The sequence below is a fragment of the Oncorhynchus nerka genome, linkage group LG13 (genome assembly GCF_034236695.1).
Source record: "Oncorhynchus nerka isolate Pitt River linkage group LG13, Oner_Uvic_2.0, whole genome shotgun sequence".
In the NCBI taxonomy this organism is placed as follows: domain Eukaryota; kingdom Metazoa; phylum Chordata; class Actinopteri; order Salmoniformes; family Salmonidae; genus Oncorhynchus; species Oncorhynchus nerka.
Window position 1 is genome coordinate 63,170,052 of NC_088408.1, and position 13,431 is coordinate 63,183,482.

The window sequence follows — 13,431 nt, forward strand, 5'->3', positions numbered from 1 at the left end:
GACAGTGAATGTTTCTGCCAGACCGAGTTACAGTTTTTGCTTAATTTTACTTGAAAATCTAAGGCAAGACCTATTTGACAGAGTTTGAAGAATGTTGATAAGAATAATAGGCAAATGTTGCACGATCCAGGTGTGGAAAGCTCTTAGAGAATATTTTCTAACATGTATTGACTCAGGGGGTTGAAAACTTACAGTATGTAATCAAGATATATTAGTGTTTATTTTTCCTATTCTTTTATTTTTTTTTTTTTTTTTTTTTTTACAATTGTTCGATTTTTTCTTCTACTGTGACATTACAGAGTTTTTTGTGTAGATCATTGACAATAAAGTGACAATTAAATTCATTTTAATCCCACTTTGTAACATAACAACATGTTGAAAAAGTAACGGGGTGTGAATACTTTCTAAAGGCACTGTTTTACATTGTTTTCATAAAAATGTTCATTTTATGCTCTCTAAAGAAGGTATGCGCCTTTACGCATCAGTTCGGACATCATCTGCACTTTATTGCCATAGCAATTTGTCTGGAAAATGCTCAAAGATTCACAGAATATAATACACAGGATTGCATTATATACCAGGGGTCAGATTCCTATTTAGTGCAGCCCTTAACAGTAGCCTACCTAAAAGGTTAACAAATATGACATGCTGGGAGAACAACCGTGGTTTAGTTTCCTCCAAATGATTGATCATTGATATACTCGCATTACAGAATTTAGACTGAACTACAATGTATTGTGGATGCTTGGGACGGTGGGTGGTGGGCCGTGAGATGGTCACCCAATACCGTGTCCAGCTTTGAATAAAATGGCCATTGGTTTCTCCCATTCCCAGTCTTGCTATTACAGTCCCTGGCCTTTCTGTACAATGTTTTAAAATATATGGTTTTGCACTGACATTGGATGTGGGAACAGGAGAACACTTTTTTTCCTCATTCCCAAATATATATCTTCATACCTATATGTCTATATACTTGATCTAATTTCGATTGGACTGTGTCATCCGATCACACCATGATCTTAATTCTGGAGGAATTGTAGAGGTATCATTGTCCATAATTATCCCTCAACTGGCCTGTATGATTTTTTTGATAGACAACCATGATGGAGGCCAAATGTATATGCTTTCGTTGTCAGGATTCATTTACACTTCAAGGATATATGTGCAAGAACCGTCTTTGACACATCCGGAGGTGGTCATGAAGATCTAATCACAGTCAGATCACAATGCGTCTTTTGATTGTCTACATCTGTCGAGATATGTGGGCACAATCAGATTGTGTACAAGATCAGAACAACAGATGCATGTTAGAACTGGGTATAAACAGGGCTTCCAAGAGACAGTGGTCGTGTTTCAGTTCTATTGCATTGTTTTGTATTTTTTCATGATGAGAGCTCTAAATCCGAGATGAAACCACAACTGATTGGTTCGTTATACCGTCCCCCTTCATAGGCCGTCTCCCAGGCTGTGGGCTCTTTCACTCAGAGGGGAGGCAAATTGTAACACATCACTCCCTATGCAAATGTGGGGTGTGAAACCTGACACTTCAAGTGGTAGCCGGAGAGCAGACAGATAGGGGCTTTCTGGCCTTATAAAGCACTGGACTCTACAACCTTCACAGAGCACTTTGTGCACCGAAATCTCAGTCGGAACTGGACCAGAACTGCTCAAAGTCCCCTATATAGGGAACATTACATCTACATCGTGAAATGATTCCTTTTTAAGACAAATAAATTCTTAAAGAAACATTCAACATCTAATTGAATCATGGTGTAAAAGCAGGTGAGCTAGTTCTTCTCTTTTTGTCCATTTTCTGGTGTTTTGTGGTGGACAACTGGTTTGAGCATAACACGTCAATCATGTTACCCATAGATAGACAGACTAGAAATGTTTGAACAATTAAAATCAGTTCTGTGAAGCTGGCATTCAATTACCACTCCCTGTTGAACACAAGATTCCATTCCCTCTGTCACAAGGGGATTTTGTTACGAAATGAAAACTGGTCAAGGTGTGGAGAAATGCTGGATGCAAAAGACAAGGCAAAGAACTTTTATATTTAAAGGTTTAATAGACAGACGTATGCATATCGTCTAAGAGGAAATCTACCACAGTCGAAAGGGGAGGGCAGACCTAAATACCTTTCCTTATCTGTTCGCTGTTTCATCCTACCGTGCCTGGTGCCAAAGCATTGAATCAGGGCAAAGACCTTGAGTTTGAATAGACTACACATTTGAAACATTTTAATCACTGAAAGAAACCATTGGCTGATTTTATGGCTCAAGGGCCCATATGCCAGCCACTAAAACCTGCTTTATGGTGAAATCTGGCTTAAGAGTGGGTACAAATTCCAATAGGGAATAATCATCCGAAAATAGCATTCTTATCTATTGACAGCTGATTTAAGTAAAATCATTAAACCAGTTACATTATTTTGCACTTAATAAGCACTGCCCAGTGGCAGTCGGTGACGTTTAAGATGAGGGAGGACAATTTATTTTTATGAGCATGGTCTTATTTATATTACAGCATATTGGATGACTGTCATTCATATTGCATTCACCCAGTTCAATGTAACATCAATAGGTTTAGCCTACTACATGATACCAATATTGTCCCTATAGTACCTATCATGAGGTTTTTACAACCTAACCTATGAATTAAAGTTTACAACGTAAGTGCACAGGTTGAGATATTTGTTTTTGTAATCTAGGTGACAGACAGTGACACATTCAATATCACCTTGCACACTTTTGCCTGCATCTAGCTGATATAGGGTGTTATCATTAGTCCAACAGTTGCAAACCAGAGTTTCTATTGGACAAATTCAGATATGTTTATCCCCATTTCGTTCGGTTTGCTTCCATTTAAGAAACGTTTTTCAACAGAATCGGTGGAATGAATACACCCCTGAACACACACAAACACAGTTCACTTTCATAGCAGCCATATACAAACATGATCATTTTGCTTGTTGTATAATTCCTTCTCGCAACTACACACTCTCACCCTCTCACCTTTTCCCTTCGCTTGTGGACTTCAGTGCACAACACATCAGCTGTCTGTGACCAGGTGAAAAAACCTTTCCAAGCCAAACCTTCGTATTATTATTTTTTTTTTTTTTTTTTATTTTTTTATTTCACCTTTATTTAACCAGGTAGGCTAGTTGAGAACAAGTTCTCATTTGCAACTGCGACCTGGCCAAGATAAAGCATAGCAGTGTGAACAGACAACACAGAGTTACACATGGAGTAAACAATTAACAAGTCAATAACACAGTAGAAAAAAATGGGCAGTCTATATACAATGTGTGCAAAAGGCACGAGGAGGTAGGCGAATAATACAATTTTGCAGATTAACACTGGAGTGATAAATGATCAGATGGTCATGTACAGGTAGAGATATTGGTGTGCAAAAGAGCAGAAAGGTAAATAAATAAAAAACAGTGTAAAAACAGTATGGGAATGAGGTAGGTGAAAATGGGTGGGCTATTTACCAATAGACTATGTACAGCTGCAGCGATCGGAACACAAGATTATAACTGCTAACTGCTACACACAGCATACATCGTTGTCACCATATTAGCTAATGTCATAGCTAGTAAACATAGCTACTAGAACTAACGTATTACAATCATAGTGTACAGTCAGCAAGCTGTTTAGCAGTTACACCAGCGGACCCCGGTGGCAATAAATTAATAAAACCAAAAGCTTACCTTGACTTGAAAGAGTTTCAGTGTTGAATAGCCATAGCCAGCTAGCTAACATAGCATCCCTTACTGTTTGAGCCAAGTATTTGAGTAACTGCATTCGCTAGCTAAGTGAAAGAAAATTTAAAAAATACAACAAAATATAGCTATCTCGCTCTCTCTCTCGTTTAATTCTCCTTCCTTTTTTTTTAGAAATTAATTTATTCAAAACGCTTCAACGATTGTCTTTCTCTCTTTTTGAGTCAACGACTGATGACATTTTATGCAATGCAGCACTAGCTAGCTGGATACATTTTCTGGTCCTTTGATTGGGTGGACAAAATGTAAATTCATGCTGCAAGAGCTCTGATAGGTTGGAGGACAGAAACTAGCTGCTACACAATGGTGCTACCTTACAGAGTGCTGTTGAGGCTACTGTAGACCTTCATTGCAAAACAGTGCATTTTAATCAATTATTTGTATCAGACCTCAGGATAAGACCCAGATGCAGACAGTTCGAAGTAACAAAAGTTTATTACAAAAACAGGGGGCAGGCAAACGACAGGTCAAGGGCAGGCAGAGGTCAGTAATCCAGAGCAGAGTTCGAAAGGTACAGAACAGCAGGCAGGCTCAGGGTAAGTAGAGGTCAGTAAATCCAGGGCAGTGTCATAAGGTACAGAATGGCAGGCAGGCAGAATGGTCAAAACTGGGAAAACTAGAAAACAGGGACTAGAGCGAAAACAGGAGTATGGGAAAAACACTGGTATGCTTGACAAGACAAGACAAAACACAGGTATAAATACACAGGGGTAAATGCGGCAGATGAGCGATACCTGGAGGGGGGTGGAGACAAGTATAAAGACAGGTGAAACAGATCAGTGTGTGACCATTTGGTGACGTGAATATATTTAGTATAGATTTATCTAAAAAAACGTTTTTAATGTTTCAATATTTTTATGAAATTCACTGAGGAGGATGGTCCTCCCCTTCCTCCTTTGAGGATCCTCCACTGGCACTGACTATAGTGTTTTTATTTTATTTAACCTCTTGGGATGAGAAAACGTGTGCTCTTTATGACAGAATGTTAAAATGAGGTGAAATCAAACTTTTTTTTGACCAAGTTAAACTTCTCAAAAGGCACCAAATTGTTGGAACGACCTGCCTATCTTTACTAAATATACCGTACAATTCCCTTTATAATGATACAGAAGAGACCAACGGGTAGGCAGAATCAACCCATGCTTTTATTTAATCTGTTGCATATAAAAAACATTTTTTCTTCACTTTTTTTAAATATTTTTTTTACAGAAAGTTTATGATCTACAGTGCTATTCAATAGACTGCAATTTACAAGGAATCCATTAAAATAACTTTATATTGTCTCGTGAAACTTCAAGACAAGTTGGCATTCTAAAGACATAACCCAAAAATAATTGTCCTGAAGACCTTTTTGAAGTTACGTACAGTTTGTGTATTCCTTTCATACCATAAAAATATAACACAATGACAAAAGAAACCACTGATTCCATTGGTCCATGGCTGTTAATAATCTACAGTATGTGTGTCAAAATAAGAGTCCCCATCGAAGGATGTGTTTTTAGGATTACCCCCCCCCCTACTATATAAATACTAGCCTTCTCCTCTCCAGGCAGAAAGATGCTAGTGGTTTTAGATATTGCATGTTGTATGGTTAGATGTGCTTGCCAAGCATGGATGAGCAACACATCGTGAGTGTTTCAGCCTAAATAAATGCAGCAGTGACTGAACACGTGGATGCGTCTCTAAATCTCGGTGCTTAATAACCCCATAGGACCAACCAACCCCACGTATCCAGCTTGGCCAAGCCACCACTCATCTAGTGGATCTTAGGCCTGAGTCGACCAGGAACTCCACAGCCATGACCTCCGTTTTCGACCTTGACAACAGAATGTATAGCACGTACTGCCTTTTTTTTCCATGTTCACATAATATTTCTGATTTGGCTGTAATAGTAAAAAGGCAACATTATTTAATGAGTTCCTTTCACAACTGGAGGCCATTGTCTGGGTGAGGTCAGCTCAAACCCCAAGACTCTCTAATGCAGCAAACGAGGAGAATTAAAAAGAAACGAGAGACATAAAAATGGCATGTTGAATTTAAGGCACAGCCCATGGGCCAAGGAACAGCTTCCTCTAGAAAACAATTTGGCTTTCCCCTCTCCTCCTCCACTCTAAGCAAGCTTCTCAGAAAACCGATATCAATGGATAATTTTTGTGTAATAAACATTCTCTCAACAAGAGGGACATGATACAGCCACACCATCACCATAAGGGATGATGAGTCAATCAACTTACAACAAGCAGCATCATGAGGAGAATAATAATAATAATAGTAATGGTAGTATTTACAGCACAATAAATATATGTTTGTAAACAGAGATACAACTAGAAAAACTGTATTATGGGAAGGTCATCCGGTGAGAATGGGGGAAAAAAACTTGGCACAAGGAAATAAGAATGAAATAAAACATTAGAAACGACACATTTCTTTTAAAATAAGCACTCTTTAAAAAGACATGTTCATTACTGCAAGTCATATTTTACATTTCAACATTTTGTTTTTTATACTGTATGTACATAGTTAGAAAAACAGCATATTTGGGTATAGTAACTGGCAAGCCTGTACTGCGTTCTATGCTGCAGTGAAAGCTTTACTGTCCCACCCTAATACGGCAAGAAAGACACAACAAATAGAAAAACATAGCAATAAATAATAACATCAATTGTAACAACAACAACAACAATAGAAAATGTGGAAAAGAAAGAGTCTCTTGGATTAAGTGTATAGGGCATTGTCAAGCCTAAATGTGCACGTGAGTTTTGGCGAGTTGAAATCAAATAGTAAAGTAGAGAGATATGAAAACATCAGTGCATTAACTATAGCCGACTATACTTCTTATGAGACCACTACTACACCATGGAGCTGATTGTCTTGTGTTCTTGGTCAAAACAAACAAATCAAAAAGGATAGTGTCATGACAACGACAGGCATTTTCTTAACGTGTGAAAACATTAACCATGTGGTGCGTTGGTAAATATTACTGCCCTAATATTACTGCCCTGCAGTAACGGCTGCGGTCAATTCCATTCCAAGTAAATTCAGGATAGGAATATTAGTTCCCCATTCAAGAGATGAAAATAGACATTTATTTTAAATGAGGATCTTTCAATTATTGAATTGGAATTGGATTTGTTTCTTATAAGCTATGCCTAATTGTAATAATGTCACTTTTCATATTTCAGACATATCACAAAGCTGTTACTTTATCTGAGGGATTTCAACGCTAAATATGTTCTTACCGCTATTTTTGAACAAATTGCTTCCCGAATGAGAAACAGAATCGACCACATCCCTACACCACAATCAGAAAACGAAGACAAGATTGACAGAAAATGGGAAATAAGGTTACTGTGTGCTTAGCACAAAAAGTGTCGCAACACACTCAATATATAAAAAAAGCTAACAAACCCCCCTCAGACTTCCACAACCCTTTAACCAAAGGTGCTTCTTATATCCAATACAAGCATTGCATTGTCGGATGACATTTGCTCACAATTACTGCAGGCCACAACAAGTAGAACCTAAAGGCGTCCTTCTGGTCAGTCAGACAAAATTATGTAATTGAACGTAAAGTAAAGTAGGCCTATATGTCAACATATGTCATTTTTTTTTCAGCGAAAACATTCTTGGAAATAATTGTTACATGGTTATTACAACCAAACATGGGGACAGTGGTATGGGAGTAATAGTGTAAATTACTTTTGATAAACATGCAATCGACAAAATCAAGCCCGAGCACCTGCCCCCTAGGCACTCCTGTAGATATGAGAGGATTTTGAAACTCTTAATATATATCCAATCCTCTCAGATCAAGTGCGTAGACAGAGGGTAGGAGCTGGGGGTTGATTTGGAATTGGGCGATATATTAGACTGGACTCATAATTTAGACGTTTGCTATTTGACATAAAATGATCAATTCAGTTATGCTACAAATGGAATAATGGTCTGGTTACTTAAGACAGAAACGAAATGTGGTTGCTCGGGAAGGATAGGTGGGCGTAAACCGCAACCATCTAGTAATGTGTAGCATTTTAGCTAACACTTCCCCAACCCTTTACCTAATCTTAACCTAATTCTTACCTTGTATTGTCATTTATTTTTACCTTTACTTAACGAGGCGACTTAAGAACAAATTCCTATTTACAATGAAGCCCTACTCCGGGAAAACCCAGACGACGCTGGGCCAATTGTGCGCCGCCCTATGGGACTCCCAATTACGGCCGGATGTGATACAGCCTGGACCTTCTAACGTTTTACATACATTCTTGTCGCAGTGCTTGACTTAGACTGAAATAGGTTCTGGTACTCATTTTGGGTGGCGGTATGGTTTATATTTCTGTGCAGGAGCTCCACAATACTTTTGAGCTAATATTCTATAAAATGAACAGAAGCTCAAGCAGTAGAAGCTTTTTGTGTACCGGTACTCTGCTCTGGTGAGCTCCTGCTCAAGTTAACCACTGCTTTGTTGTCAATTCTCCTAACCAGAAAAGTACATTCTCCTGCAACGCAACAAGCAGCCTGGTCTCAGACAAAGACATATACATCCTCCAAGACATACGATAACTTACTTAATACAATTTGTATGATATTGTTCGACCAGGTGATACTACACATCCTCCAATTTGTATAATATTGTACAATCACTATTCCATTTGTAATGTAACATATGATACTAAATGGAAGGGGTAAATGTCTGTCCCAGATGCTACGAATTGCCCTGAGGCTAGGTTGGATATATTTAAAGGAGTGCAAATATTCCCCAATACTAACCCAAATACAATAACTAGAAAATGACCCTTTTACACACAGAAAAGCAGTGGCAGACTAGGTATTCTCATCAACAGATTTCACTTGACTTTCAAGTCACTTCTCTTTTTCTTTTTGTTAACAAAAGTAAAACCTAGGATAGCAAAAGTAAAACCTAAAAAAGATACGTACATTATGATACAAAAACTCTAGAGGTCAAACCTAGCATTAGTAAGATCTTAGCCTTTTTTTCAGTCAGGTTTTCAAGGAAGACTTCAACTTCAGAAAAGTGTCTTGATAAATTCCCACAATGCATTTCTCTCCATGTGCTGCAGCTCCTCTCTGCATGGTGACGTGTCCTGTTGGGCTTTCATTCATCCAGACCACACAGCAACTTAGCACATTGTTTCACTGGCTTTGCTGAGGAGTACAAAGAACTAAGAAAAAAATATACTATAGCAACTTCTGCAGAACGGCACTTAATAACACACAGAAACACTGCCATCAGTCAGGCAAGGCTGAAAGGAGGAGATATACTGTATATAAACAGCATTAAACACACTTTAAACGGCTGATCAAAATCCTTAATGTAACTTCAACACAGTAGGACAGGGTTTAAAGTTAAATAACACACAGACAACTCCAGTACAAATGTGAATGGAAAAGGGTTTTCCTGAGTGCAAAAAACTTGTAGAAGTACCAGTGAGCGTGTCTAAGAAGCTGACCAATAGGATGAGGAGAGAGGAGGGACCAAGGGGTGAAGAGCAGCGTGCGCTTTGGAACCACAAACATATATATATATATATATATATATAAAAAAAAAACAGACAGACTCCACAAAACCCCAAAATACTCTATAAATAATAATCTCTGGTTACTAAGAAGAACAGTTTAGTTCCCGTCCATACACTGCTATGTATCGGCTGCTTTCTCCTCTCCCTTCTTCTGATCATCCTCCCCCTCCTCTTCCTCTTCGACTACAGATGGTTGCGATGAAGAGGATTCTCCTTCCACTTCCACCTCCTCATCCTCCCCCACCTGTTCGTCCAGTGGTATCTCTGTCGACTCAGAGTCCTGCGTACAGAGAGTTTTCGAGTCACTACAACTATTCTCTTCTTCATCCTCCTCCTCGGGTTGGCTGCCACTGTCCTTCTCCGTGTCCGACTCCCCGTCCTCCTCCAGGGTGAGTTCAAACTGGAACTTGTCCCCTCCAAGGGGGCGGCTGATATCCTCAGGCTCGTCCAGGGTAGGTGAGGGGCTCTGGGGTATGGTGCTCTGGTACCACTCCCTGTTGTCCTCCAGAGTGTCCAGGATGTCCTGGGCGTCAGGGTGCACCAGGTCTGCCCACGTCTCCCATAGAGGGTGGACAATGTAGTCTATGAAGCCTACCTGGAGAGAGGAGAGGGAGGCTTAGGTTTAGTTAAAAACAACAGTAAGGATATGTGCGAGTGTGTGTTGGGTGTTTGTGAATGTGTCTGGTGTGTTTGGGTACCTGGCTTTTCTCAACCGAGGCGTTGTGTTTGTCACACATAGGGCTGATCTCCATGCCTCTCTCCCTCTCTCTGTCCCCCTGGGTGAAGAACTCTTCCATGATGCGATCGGTCCACTGGCGGTACAGCTGCAAGGGCTTAGTGGGGTTACTCAGGTCCGCACAGTGCACCATGTTCTGCAGTACCTGTATCCTGTCAGAGTAGTTGTCCAGGAGTAGAACTCCAGAGCTGGTCACCTTCTTGGTCTCCACCATGGTCTTTAGGTCAGCCAGCAAGTTCATGTGTTTGGACATGTCAGTCGCTAGGACCTGGGGACCACCAGAGATGCAACACAGGCTGTCACAATACTGGCAGGGACAAAGCAATAGAACAGAACTTTCATATGAAGTTAACAGAAGCAATCAAGTACAACCATGGACATTTTCTAAGCTGATGTGGAGACTATTTCACAGACGTTCGTATTGGTTACTGATGATTATCCAGTCACTCACAATGTCGATGACCATCTTGCGCAGTGATTGTCGTTGTTTTTTGGTCAGGTTCTGGAAGATGTCACAGTTCTCTTCCTGAAGCAGCTTGAAGCCCACAGCCAGGTGGTGGTTCTCCAGGACTGATGAGTCATTGTACATGAGGGCCAGCTCTGAGTCTGGGGGACAAACACACATACACTGACTCAGATGCTTGACATAAATAACGTGATATTATATCCACAAAACAGGGTTCGGTGGAGAGACGTTGTTGAGGTCCTTTGCCTCACCAGTCAATATATAAAACAGAAATATATACTTTAAAACACATGCTCTGGAACTTTGGAGACTACTAAGTATTTTTTAAACCTACCGCTGGGCTTGATGTGTGAATGTGTAATTAATTCAAGCAAATGGCTATACCATGGCTAAGGGCTGTTCTTATGTACGACAATATATCACGGCCGTTAGCTGTGATATATTGGCCATATACCACAAACCCCTGAGGTGCCTTATTGCTATTATGAACCGGTTACCAATGTAATTAGAGCAAGTAGTTTTGCGTCATACCCGTGGTATATTGTCTCATATACCACATCTTTCAGCCAACGAGCATTCAGAATGACCCAATTTATAAACATTCTTAATCTATGAGCACAATTACAGGCTTACATCAATTAGCCATGAAATCCCTAGTTTGAAAGTGACTGTTTATCTGGAAGCTGTGCTGAGCCATTTTCCCTACATTTCCCCCACGTGGGCTAGCCCCCTAGTAATTTGAGTTCTAGCCAATGAGCTTCAGCCCCTCGCCATCTGAGTGACAGCTAGCAAGATGCACACACAGCAGAGCGAGAGAGAGATAGAAAGCAATGATGTGGTGCACATATGTGACGTAGTACACAATTGGTTTCGGAACTACCAGCTAAAAAGCATACAAAAGTGCCGGAGAATCTCTTTAACACATCTGCAGAGGTCGATCATTTGTAGAATAAGGACACTATTTCCACTTGTAATGAAGCTAGTGTTTACACTATACTATTTGGTACTGCATTCTACAGTATGTGATGCAATTCCTGTTGTACTTAGAGCTTCCAAGAACAAGCATTTGTCCCAGAGCTGGGAGGGGGAAGGTATCTGGTGTGTGTGCACATGGGTGGTTGAATCTCGTGAGTGTTGATCCCAGATGCGCAGGAGAGACAGAGGGCATCCATCATTGATCTCTACAGTTCATTCGAGTGTGTGTGCATGTGTGTAGCGTTGGGCACGTGTGTGTGTGTCTACGTTTTCGTGCATGCTCTGATGAGTGGCTTTTATGTGTATGTGTGTGTGTGTGCATGCGTGTGCACCAGCCAGCCATTGGCGTAGCTATTAAGTCAGGCCTGTACTCAGACTCACTAGTGTTGATGAGGAACTGGTTGGAGACTCCAGGGTGGTCAACGTCATGAATAGCACTGGCGAATATGGCAGCTAGGATCTCCAGGTCGGTGAACACAGCCTGGGAACAGCAGAGAGGACAGTACAGGGTCACACCAGCCATTCAAACATGATAAGATGGTGAGTAACACACCAAATAACAGCAATCCGAAATCTGTCAGTTACAATCTGACAAATAAAAACTGAAGTATGTAACTGATGAATCGATTGACTGATTGATCGAGGGGTCCAACCTCTAGAGCGGGGGTGGATAGCAGCACGTGAGTGGACTGGGTGACATCAGCAGCATGGATGTTGTTGTGGTAGGCCACGTCGCCATGGTAATGGTCTTCTAAGGTCATCAGGTATGTTATAAAGGTGTCAAGTGGAATTTTGAACGTTTTTAACAAGTCTCTCTCCTATAAGAAAAAGTAAAACATTATTGTGTATTCTAGTAGTCATGTAAGTACAATCAACAAAAATAGAGCAGATCAAATGTGATAATTACCTGGAATATAGTGTGCATCATGACGGTCAGGGGCCTGTTCCCAGAGAACTCAGTGACTTTGAAAACATTAAGGCCCCATTTATTTACATCCTCCAGCTCCTGCAAAGGGAAACCAACCCTTCACACACCAATATACAGTAGTAAACATCTGTTTAAGAGCATCGCTCTGTCTGTCTTCCCCTCTTTCTCTACCCCTCCCATCAATCTCTTTCTGTCCCTCAATTTTCTGACCTTTACCCTCTCTCTTCATGTCTCCTCCCAATCCCTCTCCTCCCCCTTTCTCCCACTGCTGCCCACCTTAGCCAGTTCGTCTTCTGTCTCTGTCTTGACTCCGAAGCGGGGTATGTTTGAGTTGGTGAGGCTGGAGCTGTGCTGCAGTTTCTTCACCCCACTGATCTGACACATGGGCCTGTTCTTCTTGTCTTCCTTCTCCTTCTGCGTCTGCGGAGTTGGCATCTCCACCTCGTGCTGCTTGTCTGTGTCAAACACAATAAAGAAGGGACTATGTGTTAAAAACATAGAACAAGAGACCGTGAGTGGGATGTCCAAACTGTCTGTATTAACAACACAAAATACGGCCTATGAGACCTGGTCAAAAGTACTGGGTTATATAGGAGATAGGGTGCCATTTGGGACACAGATCCTGCCTCTACAGGGCCCCGGATGAGCAGGGAGGAGCCCAGGGGTCACTGTGGTCACTCACCCAGGAAGGTACTGGAGATGAACTCCGACACCTGGTTCCCAGAGCGGCTCATCTCAGACAGGTGGCTGAGCTCCCTGTTCAACATTCTCTTGAACTGGAACACAACACACAGACAGACAAATGCAGAGAGTAGGGGTTAGAGTTTGTAGTAAAACAGGGAAAATTGAGTTATATTCTGCACTGGATGTGTCACTCGTGATTTTGTATGACTTGGGACAAAGATGGTGGAATCCTGGAGCACATATTGGAGCATTCACTCTGACCATATCTGCCATTGAGGGCCAAAGTCATTTATAAGGGCTGAAAAGTATTTTAGAAGG

General features: G+C 40.9%; 1 protein-coding gene across 1 annotated transcript in view; it reads right to left on the reverse strand.

Moving 5' to 3' along the window:
- Positions 1–4,095: 4,095 nt before the first annotated feature.
- Positions 4,096–13,431, reverse strand: part of LOC115139824 (3',5'-cyclic-AMP phosphodiesterase 4D-like) — an 83,662-nt gene continuing 74,326 nt past the window's right edge. Inside the window, exons 7-14 of the mRNA XM_029677636.2 lie at positions 13,112–13,205; positions 12,706–12,884; positions 12,409–12,507; positions 12,155–12,319; positions 11,883–11,982; positions 10,512–10,666; positions 10,023–10,328; positions 4,096–9,919 (exon numbers count right to left, since the gene is read on the reverse strand). Coding sequence (XP_029533496.1) covers positions 9,443–9,919; positions 10,023–10,328; positions 10,512–10,666; positions 11,883–11,982; positions 12,155–12,319; positions 12,409–12,507; positions 12,706–12,884; positions 13,112–13,205 — 1,575 coding nt within the window. The 3' untranslated portion in view covers positions 4,096–9,442. The remainder of the gene's footprint in view (positions 9,920–10,022; positions 10,329–10,511; positions 10,667–11,882; positions 11,983–12,154; positions 12,320–12,408; positions 12,508–12,705; positions 12,885–13,111; positions 13,206–13,431) is intronic.